General features: G+C 38.8%; 1 protein-coding gene across 6 annotated transcripts in view; it reads left to right on the forward strand.

Annotated features, from left to right (window-relative positions):
- The window catches only part of pcsk2 (proprotein convertase subtilisin/kexin type 2), a 69,216-nt gene that overhangs the window by 22,122 nt on the left and 27,801 nt on the right, over positions 1-19,293 (forward strand). For all 6 annotated transcript variants that reach the window (XR_015504874.1, XR_015504875.1, XR_015504876.1 and 3 more), the window contains 3 exon segments: positions 10,769-10,845; positions 15,803-15,891; positions 16,732-16,907. Coding sequence is in view for 1 of the 6 variants with exons in the window: in NM_001142266.1 (NP_001135738.1) it covers positions 10,769-10,845; positions 15,803-15,891; positions 16,732-16,907 (342 nt within the window). In the remaining 5 variants the exon portion in view is untranslated.

Genomic DNA, 19,293 nt, shown 5'->3' on the forward strand with positions numbered 1-19,293 from the left:
TAATGTGATTCTCTCCGCAAACCGTTAAATTCTGCGATGGAAGTCAGAAGCAGAATATTTGCACACGGTCCTGGATATCTGCCAGCGCAATAGAGAGGTTATTGTTTTGAGACCCGCTGAGCTCGATGAGCCGCGGGTGTGTGTGTGTGTGTGTGTGTGCACCACAGATGAGTTTCATCCCAAAAATAACCCAGCTGACTGCGCTGGGGGAAGATGCTGGTATACGCTTCACTCGTCTGATGTCTTCAACCGGGTCCTGTCCTCCTCTGCTATAGGGCGGCACGATGCTGGGAAAATCTGACATGCCATATATTTGTATTTCTGCGATCATACACTGCAATATACAGTATTAGCTGTGGTTAGCACTCACAGTAAGAAGGTCACTGGTTCGAGTCCTGGCTGGGTCAGTTGGTGTTTATGTGTGGAGTTTGCGTGTTCTCCCCGTGTTGGCGTGGGTTTCCTCTGGGAGCTTCAGTTTCCTGTCCAAACACATGCACTATAGGGGAACTGATCAGCTAAATTGGCTGTAGTGTATGAGTGTGTGTGTGTGAATGAGTGTGTATGGGTGTTTCTTAGTACTGGGTTGCAGCTAGAAGGGTATCCGCTGTATATAACTTTTGCTGCTGCGGTTCAGTCCGCTTTGGCAACCCCTGATAAATAAGCCACACGTACACATACACACACATACATACAAACAAACGTTTCACTGGGTCTGTCAGCGTGTGTGTGTGTGTGCCTGAAGTGTGTGTGGGTAAAAATAGATTGGGGATGATTTGCCTAATAAGGACTAATGTGGGATGAGGAGCGCATTAGCATAATCGTTTGAAGGATTTTTAATTTTTTTTGATGACAGGGGACTGGATTTAATTCATTGCGCGCTAACTGCAGTCTCCAGGCGGAGGCCAAATGGAGAAACGCCAGACAGCAGAGCATCACGCTTCAGCCGCACACCAGTGCTACTTTCCAATGTGCTCTCCGTTTCCATGGCGATCAGGGTGATGATGTCATGCGCAGAGTCCGTCGCATGTGCTGAAAGTTTGAGCACACAGAAATAGTGCAGCATCATCAGCTATTTCTTCATCAGCTTTACATCTTTCGGATGAGACGTGAAACTGAGGTCCTGACTCTCTGTGCTCATTAATAATCCCATGGCACTTGTCGTGAAAGAGCAGGGGTGTAACCTCGGTGTCCTGGCCAAAGTCCCTCTATCGGCCCTTACGATCATGGCCTCCCAATCATCCCCATCCACTGAATTGGCTCTATCACTATCCCTCCACTCCACCAATAGCTGGTGTGTGGTGAGCGCACTGGCGCCGTTGTCCTGTGGCTGCCGTCGCATCATCCAAGTGGAGCTGCACACTGGTGGTGGTGTGGAGAGACCCCCCCTCATGATTGTGAAGTGCTTTGGGTGTATGGCCAAACACAATAAATGCACTATATAAATACACACTACATTACATTACATTTAGAGCGATGATACACTCCAAAATAACTTTTACTGCTTGATCAAACTACGTTTTGTTTTGTTTTTTTGGGACAGCCTAATTGTTCGGTTGCAGCACTGGTTCATTGTGGATACACACCCCTGTCTACATCTCTGGAGATCGCGAATTATGTGGCCGGAGACACATTTGGCCGTATTTCATCTTTAAAATAAATGCTATGGAGCCACCACAGCTTCTGTTTCTTTTCATGCTAGTGTAACACCGCCGGTTTTACACCACCCAACCCGCTCTGAGCTGGGATCGAACCGGCGACCTTCCGCACAGGAGTTGGTTGCTCTGGAAACCATGATCTTTAGCCTCCTTGTTAGCACCTTCAGAGGTCAGAGGAGTGAGGTTTAACTGCACAGCCCTTCACTAGCTGGTCTCCGTTACACTCGCGGCTGACCACTTACCTCTGTGTGGAAGACTTTTCCAATGTTACAAGTTTATCCAGTGGCTTACCGCATACACTGGTGGACTTGGGACACAAAGTGGAGTCGACCACGATGTCAGGGTTCGAGTCTGGCGTGAAACAGTTCCAGAAAGCGGGTAAAACAAAAATACATAAACAACAGGCTGAAAACGCTTTTGAAAACACTGTCGCTTGGGTTTAAGGAAGGGGGAGGGTGGGTCAGTCGGTCATTCCATCCTCAGCAAGCTGGCCTGGTCGGCTGAAGTGTATATTGCGCCCTCTGGTGAACTTGTGTGAGAAGAGGCCGCGCGAGAGGAATTCATTCATTTATGTTTTTTGTCGGCTTAGTCCCTTTATTAATCTGGGATCGCCACCGCGGAATGAACCGCCAACTTATCCAGCGGATGCCCTTCCAGCCGCAACCCATCTCTGGGAAACATCCACACACACTCATACACTACGGACATTTTAGCCTACCCAATTCTCCTGTCCCACATGTGTTTTGACTGTGGGGGAAACCGGAGCACCCGGAGGAAACCCACGCGAACGCAGAGAGAACATGCAAACTCCACACAGAAACACCAAATGAGCCAGCCGAGGCTTGAACCTGCAGTCCAGCGATCTTCTTGCTGTGAGTTGAAAGCACTACCTACTGCGCCACTGCGTCAAAAAACTACTGAGCCTCTGGTGGAAAAAAAAGAAACTGCGAGCAGACGTACATGTGGCTACGTTTTTCGCTGTCCTCAGAAATGTAGACCCGGGGTCTGTTCTTCGTGCCTAGATTAAATGATCTAAGATGATTTGGATCTGATCCTGGATCTCAGCTAATTTGGTTCTTCAAACAAGTTCGTGAATCAGATTAAAATGTCTCGATAAACTGACCTGAGATCGTTGCTTGTGTCGTGAAGGACTAATCTATCGATTCTCGAAATCATGATCAGCAATGCAATGATTGGGTGACAGCACAGCAGCATGATGACATCATCTGATTGATATTCAATTATCCATGTGAGCAAAATTACAGAACATTTGTAGTAAATAATTTGATAAATGTAATGACACGCAATAACTTTCCACCTTTGTTGTGGGCTGCGGGCTTTCACTGAGCTTTTTAGTCATTTTACTTAGTTTTACATTTAGAGTGAAGGTTTTTTATTGTAGTAGCCTATAAATATTTAAGTTTCTTAATCGGCGTAGGGAATGTTTAAAATAATTTTGCATCAAAAAAGCAGTTTAATACTGGTAAAAGTTGTTTGATAAGTGTCTGTTTCTAATCCAAATATCTAAAAATTCTTAAATCAGGCTGAAATAAATCGAAATAAGCAAAAACACAATTTTGTGCTTGTCTAGACAATTCTTTTTGATTTAAGAGCTTTTAGATATTTGGACTAGAAACGAAACAAAAACCCAAAATGCAACTAATGTTTTTTTTTACTAAGCAGAAATTCAAACCGTTTCCCTGATGACGTTTGACAGTCTCCAAATCAGTGAAATAAATGATCAAACTATTAAATATTACCTGCCATGAGTATAACTGCATTCACCATAGGGAGGCGCTATAATCACTCTCGTAGGAGAATTTTGCTTTCACCATCCAAAATAAATAAAATTATCCAACATATGCACCCGATAGCTCCGCCCCTTCAGCTACATGAGCAAACCTGTGGTCGTTGAGTGCATAAAGTGTCCATCATTACACACATCATTTTACCGGCTGAATGAGTGCGTTATCCGGGTAATAAAAGTGCACTTATTATTTTTAGAGTTTTCAGTGTGAACACACTACTTACACTATTTATACTACAAAGTGGCGTAGAATAGTGCATAAGTATGCGATTTGGGACGCAGCTATACATATAAAGCCTGATCCAATTCTATATTAGTTATTTGCCTAAAAATGTCTACTACAAAAAACAACTAAATAAATGAAAATGTATTGAATCAAATACAAATAAAAGCTAAAGCACTTATAATCTGGTCTAATAGTTTATACACAGAATAGGTTATGTTCATATCAGGCACTGACACACACCTGTTCTGCTTGTCAGTGATTAGTCAATAATTAAGCCGTGGTTTTCCGTTGTGCCAGCTCTGGTGTTGTTTTGTTAGTGTGTCCGTGTTTGGTGGTTGTATTCATGTTTTTTCATGTAATTTCCTGTGTATTCCCTGTGGATTTATTATGAACGCTGCTTTTGTTCTCTACTCCTTTGTTGTGCTTTTCTTTTTTTTACAACCACTGGCCTGTTACACAACACCAGAGCCTCAGACTGAGGCTGATTAAGGATTTCACACTGCTTCTCTTACCTAGAGTCTTTGTCTTGTTTAAAATCCAAATATTAAATCTCCTAAAACACACTGAGTTTGCCAGAAAAGTAAAAAAATATTGTAATGTTTTTAGAAATAATGTCAAAATTAAGTGGGTTTATTTAGATAAACCCACTTACAGATTATGTTGTTTGTTTTAAGGAAAATGCTCTTAATTTCATTTTACTGTTTCTGAAAACAAGACATTTTAATGCTGTTGACTATGACTATAGGAAATGCTTCCTTATTTAGGAAGCATAATAAAAGAATATTTTAATATACAGCATTATATAATAGCATAAAATATTTGTCAAATATTTTGACTAGAAACATGACAAAAACCTGAAGTTGGTAAAGTTTGAATCCATTTCGTTGTATTGTGTCCCAGTGTGTTCCATTGTGTTTTATTGTGTCCCAGTGTGTTCCATTGTCTTCCAGCGTGTTTCATTGTGTTCCAATGTGTTAGAGTTAGGGTTAGGGAAGGGGATTTATATTGTGTTCCATTGTGTCCCAGTGTTTTCTAGTGTGTCCTATTTGTGTTCCATTGTGTTCCATTGTGTCCCAGTGTGTTCCATTGTCTTCCAGTGTGTTTCATTGTGTTCCAATGTGTAAGGGTTAGGGTTAGGAAATATATTGTGTTCCAGTGTGTTTTGTTGTGTTTCGTTGTATTCCAATGTGTTCCGTTGTGTTTCGTGGTGTTTTAATCTGTTCCTTTTGTGTTACAATGCATTCTGTTGTGTTCCAGTGTGTTCCAGTGTGCTCCATTTATTTCCAATGTGTTCCAGTGTGTTCCATTGTGCCCCATTTGTGTTCCATTGCGTTCCATTTACGTCCATTGTGGCCCAGTGCGTTCCATTGTGTTCTTTTGTGTCCCATTTATGTTCCATTGTGTCCCATTGCATTCCATTGTGCTCCATTGCATCCCATTGTGTCCCAGTGTGTTCCATTGCATGCCATTGTGTCCCAGTGTGTTCCATTCCATTGCATTGTGTTCCATTGCATCCCACTGTGTCCCAGTGTGTTCCATTCCGTTGCATTGTGCTCCATTGCATCCCATTGTGTCCCAGTGTGTTCCATTCCGTTGCATTGTGCTCCATTGCATGCCATTGTGCTCCAGTGTGTTCCATTCCGTTCCATTGTGTCCCATTGCATTCTATTGTGTTCTATTGCATCCAATTGCATCTAAGTGTGTCCCATTGCATTCCACTGCAGTCCATTTGGCCCCATTGTGTCCCATTGTGTTTCATTGCTTTCTATTGCTTCCTATTGTGTCCAAGTGTGTTCCAGTTCGTCCCTTTGTGTTTCACTGTGTCCCATTGTGTTACAATGTCACCCCTTGTGTCCCATTATGTTCCACTTTGTTGCAGTGTGTTCCATTGTGTTCTGGTGTGTCCCAGTGTGTCCTATTGTGTTTAATTGTTGTCACAATTGGCTTTAACAACCTTCTGAATATATTTCATCCCCAACTTTTCAAAAATAACTGCTGTGTTTGCACATAGAAGATTCATTAAATTGCGATCAGTAATGATGTTTTGAAACCCTGATTGTATCCTTGTTCTCCTTTAATGAACCTTCAGGGCCGCAGACTAGACAATATTTCCTCTTTTCCTGTGAGCTGAAGTGAAGCAGAGTATATGAGTCTTTCTTATGATTGCTCAGATGGACTCCGTGTACAGATGTGCTGCTGTATAGTGGACGGATGTGTCATTTGTTCCTGTGCTGTCTGTAGTTCTGTGTTCAGGGTCTCGCTGGCCATTATCATGCTCTACTTTCCCAGGCTCTTTATTCTGTGCCAGAAGCATTGATGGTTGCGTTTTAATGGTCTGAGTTTTTCTAAAGGAAAATTCTGTTGTGATTCACAAAAGCTTTTACTATAGTTATATATAACTCAACGCACTCATGTGGAACACCAGTGCAGATATGCTGTAAATAACCACAAGGGGAAAGTAAAGCAAATTAAAGGGGCTTTATTGGGGGAATAGTTGGATATATTCATATTGAACAAAACTTATATTAAGAATTATTTGCCCTTCTGTTAAATTTGAATTCTTTTACATTTTCCCCCTAATTTCTGTTTAACAGAGAGATTTTTTTCAACCCATTTATAAATATAATAGTTTAATATCTCATTTCTAATAACTGATTTCTTTTCTCTTCACCATGATGACAGCACATAATATTACACTAGATATTCTTCAAGACACTAGTATTCAGTTAAAGTGACATCAAAAGGCTTAACTAGGGTAATTAGGGTAAGTCTTGACTCGAGCCGGCCTTCCCAGCGTGTATATCATGCTCCGACAACATCGCCTGCGCTGGCTTGGCCATGTGCGCCGCATGGAGGATGGGAGAATCCCAAAGGATATCCTCTACGGAGAACTCTCATCTGGGAAGAGAACTATAGGACGCCCAATTCTGAGATTTAAAGATGTCGTGAAGAGGGACATGAAAGCCCTCGACATAAACACCAAGTCCTGGGAAGACCTCGCAGCAGACCGCCTGAAATGGAGGTACACCCTGACCAAACAGCTCAAGTCAGGTGAGAAGAACATGATGCATGCGTCAGAGGACAAGCGGGTTCACCGAAAGGTGCAGAACGTGAGCCAGGGAGCCACCTATCAATGCCACTGCTGTGGTAAAAAATGCCTTTCCCGTATTGGTCTCTTCAGCCACCAACGACGCTGTCTCAGACAATCAGTCATGCCTCAAGATAAGAGCTAGGATACGTCATCCATGGTCAACACTGACCGACGGAGGCCTACTATTCTGGAGACAATCAATATATATAAACCAGAGACCTTGCTTTGAAGTGATTTTGCTACCCACTGCGTTACCATGACGCCATAAATATATATATATATATATATATATATATATATATATATATATATATATATATATATATATATATATATATATAGTTAACAAAGAATGGTTGGGATCATACAGGTAATCCAGTATTGTAGTCAAAAAACAGGCAAGTGATTCGTACAGGCAACAACGGAAAACCAGGCAAAGATCAAACAAAGAGTGACTAAATAGGGTAACGCTTCTTAATGCTACAATACAGTGAACAAGACTCAGCCTGAGGTGTGTGTCTGTGCAGCTTAAATAGTCCTTGTTATCAGTCTTTGATGCTCTTTGTGCTGTGTGTGTGTGTGTGTGTGTGTAATCAACGAAATGTGGAACAGCTGTGTGTGTGAAGTGCATGAAGGGAGTTGTGGTCCATAATGTGGTGGACTAATATAGCCACTAGCGATCATAACAAGGGGGTTAAAATATTGAATTTAAAATTATAAAAAAAATAAAGCCTAATTTTATTCTAGTCAAAATAAAACAAGAACAATAAAACAATATCAGCAGAAAAAAAATTATTGGAAATACTGTGAAAATTTCCTTGTTCCATAAAAATATTTTACTCTAAATCTTTTAAAAAGAATAAATATTTTACAGGGGGGCAAATAATTTTGCCCTTAACTATATATAAAGATGGGCGACGCTGTGGCTCAGTAGATACCACTATGGCCTCAAGCCAAAGAAGTTCGCTGGTTCGAGTCCGGGCTGGGTCAGTTGGCATTTCTGTGTGGAGTTTGCATGTTCTCCTCGTGTTGGCGTGGGTTTCCTCCGGGTGCTCCGGTTTCCCCCACAGTCCAAACACATGCGCTATAGGTGAACTGATCAACTAAACTAGTGTATGAGTGTGTGTGTGAATGTGAAAGTGTATGGGTGTTTCTCAGTACTGGGTTGCAGTTGGAAGGGCATTTGCTGTGTAAAACATGCTGGATAAGTTGGTGGTTTATTCCGTTGTGGCAACCCTTGCTGAGTAAAGGGACTAAGATGGAGGAAAATGAACGGATCGTATATAAAGATCTTCCTGGATGTCTGTGAAAACCTTTCTGATTATATTGGGTAAATTTGATTTATTTTTGGTAGTAAAATCAAAAGGATGTGAGGTCTTGATTGCAATTAATCAAATTGCACTTCAATGAATCAAACGTAACGCAACTTGAGTTGGTTTTCATCTGTGCGGTTGTTTGGTGTGTCTCTAAGACTAAAGCTAAATCAAAATTTGCCGTCATTAAACCCCGCTGACAGACGAGCAAGAGCCAACAATTAGGAAGGTGTTTCATGTCCTTGGCAGCCGAGAACTAAAATCTCCTTTCTAATTAAGAAGAGGATGTTCATTAGCATCACACGCATTAAGCTTTCTCAATAGTCAACACTGAAGAAAATGCTGGAAGAAATTCTTGATACATTGTTTTATTCCTCCATGGCTGAATCCGCTGGCATTGTCTCATTGGTCACCACTAATCTGCTAATTAACAGATAATTAACAGATATTTTGTGCTCCTGTGGTCATTCCTTCCTCTCAGTGACACGCTCAGATTCATCATTTATCCACTGATAGGAACCAGAAACTTGTGTTTAGTCGATCTGTAAACAAGATCTGTTAATGAATAGTTTCCATATTTAGTGTGCTTTGGATTTATTTACAGTGATGAATTGCATTATGGGATGTTGATCTCTACTCTGTCCACTTTTGTTGTTGAAAATTGAACTCTACAGTTTAACAAAGTGACTTTAAGTGACATTTTAGATGTTTAAACTAATGTACATAAAAACAATATCTTGAGAAATAAGTAAAAATTGTGCTGCAGTTTACTACAGGGTTTCTGTATACAACACCAACACAGACAATACAGCACTTTACACTACTAAAAATGGCATATATATATATATATATATATATATATATATATATATATATATATATATATATATATATATATATATATATATATATTCAAATGTCATATTAATTTTAGTAATATTATTGACTTATTTGCAGATGTTTATATGATTTGTGTCATTTTTTCTGTTTTTCAGTAGATCTATTACTCGACACTTTAGTTGCCAAACAAGTGCACTGTAAAAAAATCCATAATTTTACGTTTTATTTCCAGCAGCTGGGGTCCCGGGAAAAAACGAAAATAACGGCTGTTGAATTACAGAAATTTACCAGAAATTTAAATTTAATTCTGTAATTTAATGGACTTTATTTACTTTATTTATTCTATCTATCTATCTATCTATCTATCTATCTATTTATTTATTTGTTTATTTATTTATTTATTTATTCCGTGTGTTTAGCAAAATCAGCATAAATTTGAGGGCAGAAATAGCAAATATTCCATTCATATTATTGAATAATATGCAATATTTTAGATATATTATGGACAATGCAACTTAAGTAATAGTTTCTCTTTTTAGTGGATGTATTGCATGAGAAAACTGCTGTAGCTTGGCAGTTTTTATTTTTAATGTTTTCCGTTTTTCATTTTTATGTTTGCAGATCCCACACTCAAAATCAGTCCCTAATAATTCCCAGATTAATTATTATTATTATTATTATTATTATTATTATTATTATTATTATTATTATTATTATTATTATTATTATTGTTGTTGTTGTTGTTGTTGTTGTTGTTGTTATCATTATTATTATTATTAATATTATTATTATTATTATTATTATTATTATTATTGTTGTTGTTGTTGTTGTTGTTGTTATTATTATTATCATTATTATTATTATCATTATTATTATTATTATTATTGTTGTTGTTGTTGTTGTTATTATTATTATCATTATTATTATTATCATCATTATTATTATTATTATTATTATTACTAACCACTGTGCCACCGTGTCGCCCACACATTTGTATAATAGATAATAACATGTATGTACATATTTGTAATTCTAAAGATTTAAAAAAAACATATAAACTGGCATGTTTGCAATATTTTGATATACAGTATTTGACAAATGTTTTAAATATATGCAAAACCCAAACAAGAACTTTTTGTCATATGTGTAATTTGCATATATTTCCATATATGACATTTCTAGATGATCCACATTGTTTGATCACTGAATCACATGTATATCTTGATGAGCACGACTGACTCATACTGCGATCTTACATTTTCTTTACGTCACACACATTTTATACCTCATTTCTCTTCTTGTCAGAGCTGAATAAAGTTCCTCACATAATTCAGGTGTCAATGTGGCTGAAATAAACCTCCTAATTAACAAATAACTAGACGGATGCTTAATGAGGGACGAGCACAATGAGGATTCCTGAGACGATTTCTTAATGAAATGAAGCTCATTGTTTGTGTCGCCAACCTGATTTCACCAAGTAGGACGTGCTCCTGAATAAACATCTATGTTGATCCTGGAACAATAGTCCAATCAGCCAATCAGAATTAAGGGATATGTTTACAGTTTATCTTAATACTAAGTACTTCTACATGATAGTTATCTAACTATTATTGCCCTCTGATTTTAGGAATAGTTTACAGGTATGGTTGGGTTTAGAGGTAGGGAATAGCTATAGATTACATTTTCCAACAAAAATTATGTTCCAGGAGCAACACAGATGTTAATCCAGTACCGTGTTGTACTTGGCAAACTCACGACGTTGCTTATTTATGTTGAGATGATTGTCAGATATTCGTAAAACTTAATGACTTTAAACTTTTTTTGTTGGTGTTTCAGAACGCAGAAGCCAGCTTCGACTTTAGTAGCAACGACCCATACCCTTACCCGCGCTACACCGACGACTGGTTTAACAGGTAATCACAAGATCTATCTATCTATCTATCTATCTATCTATCTATCTATCTATCTGTCTGTCTGTCTGTCTGTCTGTCTGTCTGTCTGTCTGTCTGTCTGTCTGTCTGTCTGTCTGTCTGTCTGTCTGTCTGTCTGTCTGTCTGTCTGTCTATCTATCCATCGTCTTGTCATCGATTCCAGTGAGAGCATTAAATAATAACTGGACTTCAAGTTGATGATGTGTAAAAGTGTCAGAAGGTGGATTTCTCTGCTGGATCATCTGCTGATCTGCATCCCAATCATCACCAATACTGCAGAAGACCTACTGGAACCAGCATGGACCAAGATTCTCACAGAAATCAGTCAAGTTTGGTGAAGGAGAAATCATGGTTTGGGGTTTGGGGACATTTGTGCTGCCCATTACATTACAAACCACAGGAGAGGGACAATTCTCCAGCAGGATAGCGCTCCTGCTCATACTTCAGCCTCCACATCAAAGCTCCTGAAGGTCAAGCTGCTGCAGGATTGGCCAGCCCAGTCACCAGACATCAACATTATTGAGCTGATGAAGAAGGAGGCGTTGAAGATGAACACAGAGACTCTTGATGAGCTCTGGGAGTCCTGCTGAAGGCTTTCTTCTTCATTCCAGATGACTTTATTAATCAGTGATTTGAGTCATGTCAGAGATGTATGGATGCAGTCCTCCAAGCTCATGATGGAGTCAGACACAATATTCATTCTGTCTCCACTGCAGCAGGACTTTATATTCTATACTGGACATTATTTCTGTTCAGTGATGAGACTTTAGTCTGAGCAGAGTCAGACCGCACTGTCCTCATCAAATCAGTCAACATCAAGACATGATCAGATTTATTGTGTCCTGTAATAAACTGCAGCACATGTTCTGCTATTTTACAGACTTCTTTAGATATTGTTTCTTATACATTTTATCTTTTCAAACTAGTAAAATGTCATTAAAAGTCACTTTGTTAAACTGTAGAGTTAAATTTTTAAAATCAAATGTGGACAGAGCAGAGATTAACATCCCATAATGCAATTTACCACCATAAATAAACACAAAACACAATAAACTGTTCATTTATGGGTATTTTTTTACAGTAAGACTAAAATTCTAAGTGAGAACTATTTTCGCGTAATTTTTAAAATAAATTTCCATATAAACACAGGAATTAAATACCATTCTGAGGCTCCTATTCAACTACAGTTGAAACTCAACATTGCATATCTATTTATTTGAATGATTCCCCCTTTATTGATGCTTCAAAAATTGCATTATGGGACTTTGATCTTTCTTCCAACAACTTTTAACTTTAAAAAGTTAGAAAAAGTAACTCATAGTCCAGAACTGCGGACCATTGCACATGTGCACATTGTGATATCGATGTTAAGATGACAATTCTAATTCATACTAAATTATATGAAATAGATGATATGAATTTCATAGGAAGGCTGATTCGTATGAAATTCATATGATCTAATTCATATAATTTAGTATGATTTGCTCATCAACCAATGACGGTTGGGTTTAGGGGTGGGGTTAGGTGCCACCTCCTTTTTAAAATCATACATTTTTGTTTGATTAAACTCGCATGAATTTGTACAAATTAGCTTGTAAACTTTGTCATGAGATCAGACTGGAAATGACACACTGAAAATAAGGACTTTTGTGTAAGTTTTTGAGTTGAAGCAACACAATTCTTAAGGGTTTTCTTGGGCAAAATTTAATTATTTTATGTTCAATCCACTTCAATGTGTAAAAACGATTAAGTTAACTTTATCAATTTGTGTTGGGATAACATGAAGGAATGGTTTGAAACCCTGCATTTTATATAAATTCCATATAATTACAGTAAATAAATACAATTCTGCCGCTCCTGGTTAACTATATGCCACACTCAACATTGCTTATCTTTTAATGCATTTGTGCACATTGCTGAATTAATATATTGTGCATCCCGGCGACAGGTTTTGCAGCTTCATTTCTAAGAGTATAAAATGTAAAAGAGCTGTTCCTGGGTCAGTAGATGCTGAGGTAGATATCTGTGTCTCCAGCAGTGCAGTGAGCGCTGAAGGATGAAGGGCTCTCCGTATTGATTTTCCTTACACGCAGCTCCATTATAAGCCATCTTTCTCTGGCTCTCAGCCCAGATGCATTAACAGAACCGCACCGTCCTCTCTCTGACCACAGGCGAACGACCCAGAAGAAGAGCTTTTTAACACCACCATTTCACCTCTGCCTTAAAACTGAAGAAGAACTCAGTGTTCAATAAGACTTTGAGGACAACACATGCATTTAATACACAAATACACTTCATTAAACATGCACACTCAGACCTACACATAGTACACATAGATTTCTTTTCTGTTTGCCATGATGACAGCACATAATATTAGACTAGATATTCTTCAAGACACTAGTATTCAGCTTAAAGTGACATTAAAAGGCTTAACTAGGGTAATTAGGGTAAAGTTAGGGTAATAAAAAAAAAACACCCATGCACATTCAATCATACTACAGCCAATTTAGCTTACCCAATTCACCTATTGTGGGGGAAATCGGAGCACCCGGATGCAAACTCCACACAGAAACACCAACTGACCCAGCTGAGGCTCGAACCAGCAACCTTCTTGCTGTGAGGCAATTGTGCCACTCACTGCACCACTGTGATGCAGATTAATTAATTAATTAATTAATTTAATCAAAGTAAGCTAAAATAAAATAAAACTTTAAAAATTAAAAAAATAAATAAACAAATAATAAATAAATGAAATGAAAAAATATTTAAAAACTAATTAACTAAATTAAATTAAAATAAGCAAAAATTAAATTAAAAATATAAATGAATTAAATAATTAATTTTATTCATTTATAAAAATTTATAAATTTTTAATTTAATTAAATTAATTTAATTCATTTATAAAAAATTTATAAAAAATACAATAAAACTAAATTAAATTAAAATAAAATAAGTTTTAAAATAAATGAAAAGAATTTAATTAAAAAGAAAAAAATATTAATTAAATAAAAAATAAATTGAATCGAAAATAAATAAATTAAATTAAAATAAGCTCAAATAAAATACAAAATAATAATAAATAAAATAAAATAAAAACAAAATAGCAGTGGAGAGAGAACTCTCCTGTGTTTACGGTGGACAGAAGGTGCTCAGCAGGAGGAAGAGCAGTGTGGACTGGCAAGACTTCAGTCAGTAAAGCTCCATCTCACACACACACATGCACAAACACACGCACACATGCAGACACACACCCATGCGCACACACAGACACATGCACTCACTCACACAAACAAAGGCATGCACACACTCACACACATTTACAAAAACACAAACACAAACGCACACATGCTCACACACACTTGCGCACGTACAGACATACACATGCACACACACAAACACACACACACACGTGCATGCACATACAAAAACATACATGCACAAACACACACCCACAAATCCACAGTGTGTGCATTTGTGTGTGTGTGTGTGTTCGTGCGTGTATGTTTTTTCGCCATGTTTTTACAGTGTGCACATGCTGAAAGAGCAGAGTGTGTGTTGTGTTTTTCCAGCATGTGTGTGTGTATGTGAGCAGCAGTAATATCCTGTGAGCTGCAGACTCATGCATTCAGATGCTCACACTGTATATAAATAGAAATGCTGCTGTGTGTGTGTGTGTGTGTGTGTGTGTAAGGAGGGAGGAGAGACGCATCACACTTCATTCTGGCTCTTGCTGAGGATGGAGAAGACCATTATGACACATTTCAGCATAACACCATTGCCTCACAGTAAGAAGGTCGCTGGTTCGAGTCCCGGCTGGGTCAGTTGGTGTTTCTGTGTGGAGTTTGCATGTTCTCCCCGTGTTGGCGTGGGTTTCCTCCGGGTGCTCCGGTTTCCCCCACAGTCCAAAAACATGCGCTATAGGGGAATTGGGAATTGGGGAACGAGAGTGTATGGGTGTTTCTCAGTGATGGGTTGCAGCTGGAAGGGCATCTGCTGTGTAAAACGTGTGCTGGATAAGTTGGTGGTTCATTCCACTGTGGGGACCCTTGATTAATAAAGGGGTTAAGCGGAAAAGAAAATGAATGAATGAATTATTTAATATTATATTATTAAGTAATATCATTAATAATATTATTAATTTAAGTTACTTTTTAAAAACATGTAAGGTCCCACTTTATATTTATATTAACATGCAAGAACATAGTAGTTAAGGCCACTGAATATAATGTACGCAGAACACTTCTGGTGCTCTTGAGGTTTAGTGGTATGGGTAGGTTTAAAAGTGGGTTAGGGGGTAAGGGATGGTCAACAGTGTAATTATAAATGTAATTGCAGCAATTAATTACAGATGTAATTACATACATGTTTACAAATAGTTCTTATGCTTGATTAAATACCTGTATGTACACAATAAGTACATTGTAACTAATTATTAATTACAGTGTAAATATATATATATTAGGTCTACATATAAGGCCACTTAATGTAAAGCGAGACCAAATGTAATGCCAGTTACTTTTTAGTTGAATTAATTAGCCCTAAAGAAATGCTGAATTAAACTGAACATCATCACATTGAATCCCACACCTGATGAGAGAAATACCACTGAAGCTAAATCAGATTTGGAGCCCTTGTTAAGTCCTAATTTCAGTTCATTTCAATTATAGTCAAACTTTTTATAATTTTTTAAAGATTTGTTTTGATATAAGACTATAGTTCTTACTCAACCTGCAGATTATTTTGCTTGTTTAAGGAAAAACACTTAATTTTGGCATATTATTTCTTAAAATTATTTCTGTTTGTCTAGAAAATGCTTCTTGATTTAAGATTAATTAGATATTTGGACTAGAAACAAGACAAAATCATATTAGTTTTTGCAGTGTGTCCATCTTTAATTGTTATATCCAAAGTAGAAATCACTGTAATATCTGTGTTTCAGTCATGGTACCCGGTGTGCTGGCGAAGTGTCTGCCGTTTCCAACAACAACATCTGTGGGGTGGGCGTGGCCTACAACTCCAAGGTAGCAGGTAGGTGATGACCTCATCGCTTCGGTTAAGTTCTTACGCATCAGCAGGATCTGAGCAGAATTGAATAAGCCTTATAAAACCACAAACAAATAAACAAAACCCCTGTGAATTCTGGTAGTTATACTGATCAATCAGGATTCTATCGAGACGATGTTTTATTTTCTGGACAATCGATAAAGACGATGAATGACTCCCTTTGTTTCTCAGCCTAATGGAAAATCAGCTAAATGGATAACTTGTAGTCTTCCCACAGTATTCAATAGGCCACACAAACATCGGCATCAATAACTGCAGCATTTACACTCTGCAGCACATTGATTTCTCTCTTTTCAAAGGCCACAATAGGAAAGACGAGTATCTGGTATTAGTGAATGGGGAATATATCTTCTGTTTAGCTTCAGTCCTCCACCAAAACAGACACACTCACCGTGATCCTTGCCTTCTGGGAAGGTTTTACATCCCTGTCATGTTGAGGAAGATTCCATGTGTGTTTTAATGTCACGTAGCAAAATATCTCTGGCCCAGCTTTGGCCAGATCAGATCACACAATCAGATCTCTGTTTCAAGGGCTATCTAACAATTCCACTTAGCCTAGTATGTCTTCAAGCTAAAGAGAACTGGGACAGCCTGAACCCTTCACGTGAACAAGCAAAACCAGGGGTAGTGGTATGGGGAAGGGCTGAGGGGTAGAATTGGGATTGGACCTTAATCTATGCCCTTGCACGGTTCACTATGCTACGTGAGATAGTGGTTCTGTTTCCAACCCTGTCAGTCAAACGCAGATTCACCAGGTCCCAAGATGCTCATGAAATGATCAATGTCCTGAATCTTGTTCTGCAGGAATTCGTATGCTAGACCAGCCCTTCATGACAGACATCATCGAGGCATCCTCCATCAGCCACATGCCACAGGTTATTGACATCTACAGTGCCAGCTGGGGTCCCACCGATGACGGAAAAACGGTGGATGGCCCCCGGGAGCTCACCCTGCAGGCCATGGCCGACGGAGTCAACAAGGTACTCAATAAGTGGGTTGTTGCTAGATATGGTTGGCATTAATTCAACCCTTTTTATTTTTATATAAAGTAAATAAAAGAAAAAATTAGTCAGCTGTAGTCAGCATTAGTATCAGGCTTTTCCCAGGAGAGTAACGTAAATGTACCCATATAAGGTAAATTGTCTAGTTTTTAGCAGCGGACGAACTTAAGACAATAGTTAAACCACAAACGGCGCTCTAGGCTAGTGTATAACAGCAGATGGTGCTCTAGGCTTGGGTATAACAGCAGATGGTGCTCTAGGCTTGGGTATAACAGCAGATGGCGCTCTAGGCTAGTTTATAACAGCAGATGGCACTCTAGGCTAGGGTATAACAGCAGATGGCGCTCTAGGATAGTTTTGAACAGCAGACGACACTCTAGGATAGTTTTTAACAGCAGACGGAGACCCTAGGCAAGTGTTTAACAGCAGATGGCGCTCTAGGCTATTTTATAACAGCAGATGGTGCTCTAGACTAGTGTTTAACAGCAGATGGCGCTCTACGTTAGTTTATAACAGCAGACGGTGCTCTAGGCTAGTTTTTAACAGCAGATGATGCTCTAGGATATTTTTTAACAGCAGACAACGCTCTTGGATAGTTTTTAACAACAGACGGATGTTCTAGGCTAGTGTTTAACAGCAGATGGTGCTCTAGGCTAGGGTATAACAGCAGATGGCGCTCTAGGCTAGTTTATAACAGCAGATGGCGCTCTAGGCTAGGGTAAAACAGCAGATGGCGCTCTAGGCTAGTTTTTAACAGCAGACGGTGCTCTAGGCTAGTTTATAACAGCAGACAACGCTCTAGGATAGTTTATAACAGCAGACGACGCTCTAGGCTAGTTTTTAACAGCAGACAACGCTCTAGGATAGTTTTTAACAACAGACGGATGCTCTAGGCAAGTGTTCAACAGCAGATGGTGCTGTAGGCCAGTTGTTAACAGCAGGTGACGCTCTAGGCTATTTTTATTTAACAGCAGACTGCACTTTAAGGTTTTTGCTCAAACTGACTTAGTGGTTTCTGTTTGTTTGCGAGTCGAGTGATTCTTTACAAAGCAGATCATGTTTGTCTGTAACATGCTGGTTCTGTTTGTGAAATATTGGCACGTGTTTTGCTTCATAAAACACTGCTGTGCAGAATACCTCACAGGGTAAGCGTGGCTAAACCGATTCCCTCATGAATCCCCTGTCACTGTTGAGAGAGAGGAAAAAAGAGAGGAAAATCTAGAGCAGAACTGCAGCATCTGTTCCAGTCAGATAAAACCTGCAGTTCAGAGTCCTCCTGCTCTCTCTGCCACTTTACATCAGCTTTAACACAACTCAGAAAATAATGTCACAATCTGAAAATAGCAGTGCATTTACACATCCAGGTTCAAAATAAAACCACATTTATGCTCCCATTTTGTACTGGAACTAGAACTGTGGTGCAAAATCGTCGCTAGGTTTCAACCGCACATGACACTCTAGAGGGCGCACTAGGCTAGTTTTAAAAGGAGATGGCGCTATATGCTAGTTTTTAACAGTAGATGTTGCTATAGGCTGGTTTTTAACAGTAGATGGGGCTTTAGGCTAGTTTTTAAAGCAGATGGCACTCTAGGCTAGTTTTCAACAGCAGACGGCGCTCTAGGCTAGTTTATAACAGCAGATGGCACTCTAAGCTAGTTTTCAGCAGCAGAAGACGCTCTAGGATAGTTTTTAATAGTAGATAATGTAGACTCGTTTTAACAGTATATGGCGCTCTAGGATAGTTTTTAACAGCACATGACACTCTAGACGGCGCTCTTTACTAGTTTTTAACAGTAGATGGCGCTATAGGCTAGATTTCAACAGCAGATGACACTAGGCTAGTTTTCAACAGCAGACGGTGCTCTAGATTAGTTTTAAAGCAGATGGCACTCTAGGCTAGTTTATAACAGCACATGACCCTCTAGATGGTGCTCTAGGCTAGTTTTTAACAGCAGATGGCGCTCAAGGCTAGTTTTCAACAGCAGATGGTGCTCTAGATTAGTTTTAAAGCAGATGGCGCTCTAGGCTAGTTTTCAACAGCAGAAGACGCTCTAAGCTAGTTTATAACAGTTGATGATGTAGACTTGTTTTAACAGTAGATGGCACTCTAGGCTAGTTTAAAACAGCACATGGCACTCTAGATGGTGCTCTAGGCTAGTTTTCACAGTAGATGGCGCTTTAGGCTAGTTTTTAACAGCAGATGGCACTCAAGGCTAGTTTTCGACAGCAGACGACGCACTAGGGTAGTTTCTAACAGTAGATGATGTAGACTCGTTTTGACAGTGACGTTTTGAAAAGACTATTGGTTGGATTTAGCGGAGGGTTTAGCTCAGTGGTTCGCTAGCTGATCTGAATGACAAGCTCC

The sequence above is a fragment of the Danio rerio genome, chromosome 13 (assembly GCF_052040795.2).
Source record: "Danio rerio strain M-AB ecotype USA chromosome 13, GRCz13ab, whole genome shotgun sequence".
Lineage (NCBI taxonomy): Eukaryota > Metazoa > Chordata > Actinopteri > Cypriniformes > Danionidae > Danio > Danio rerio.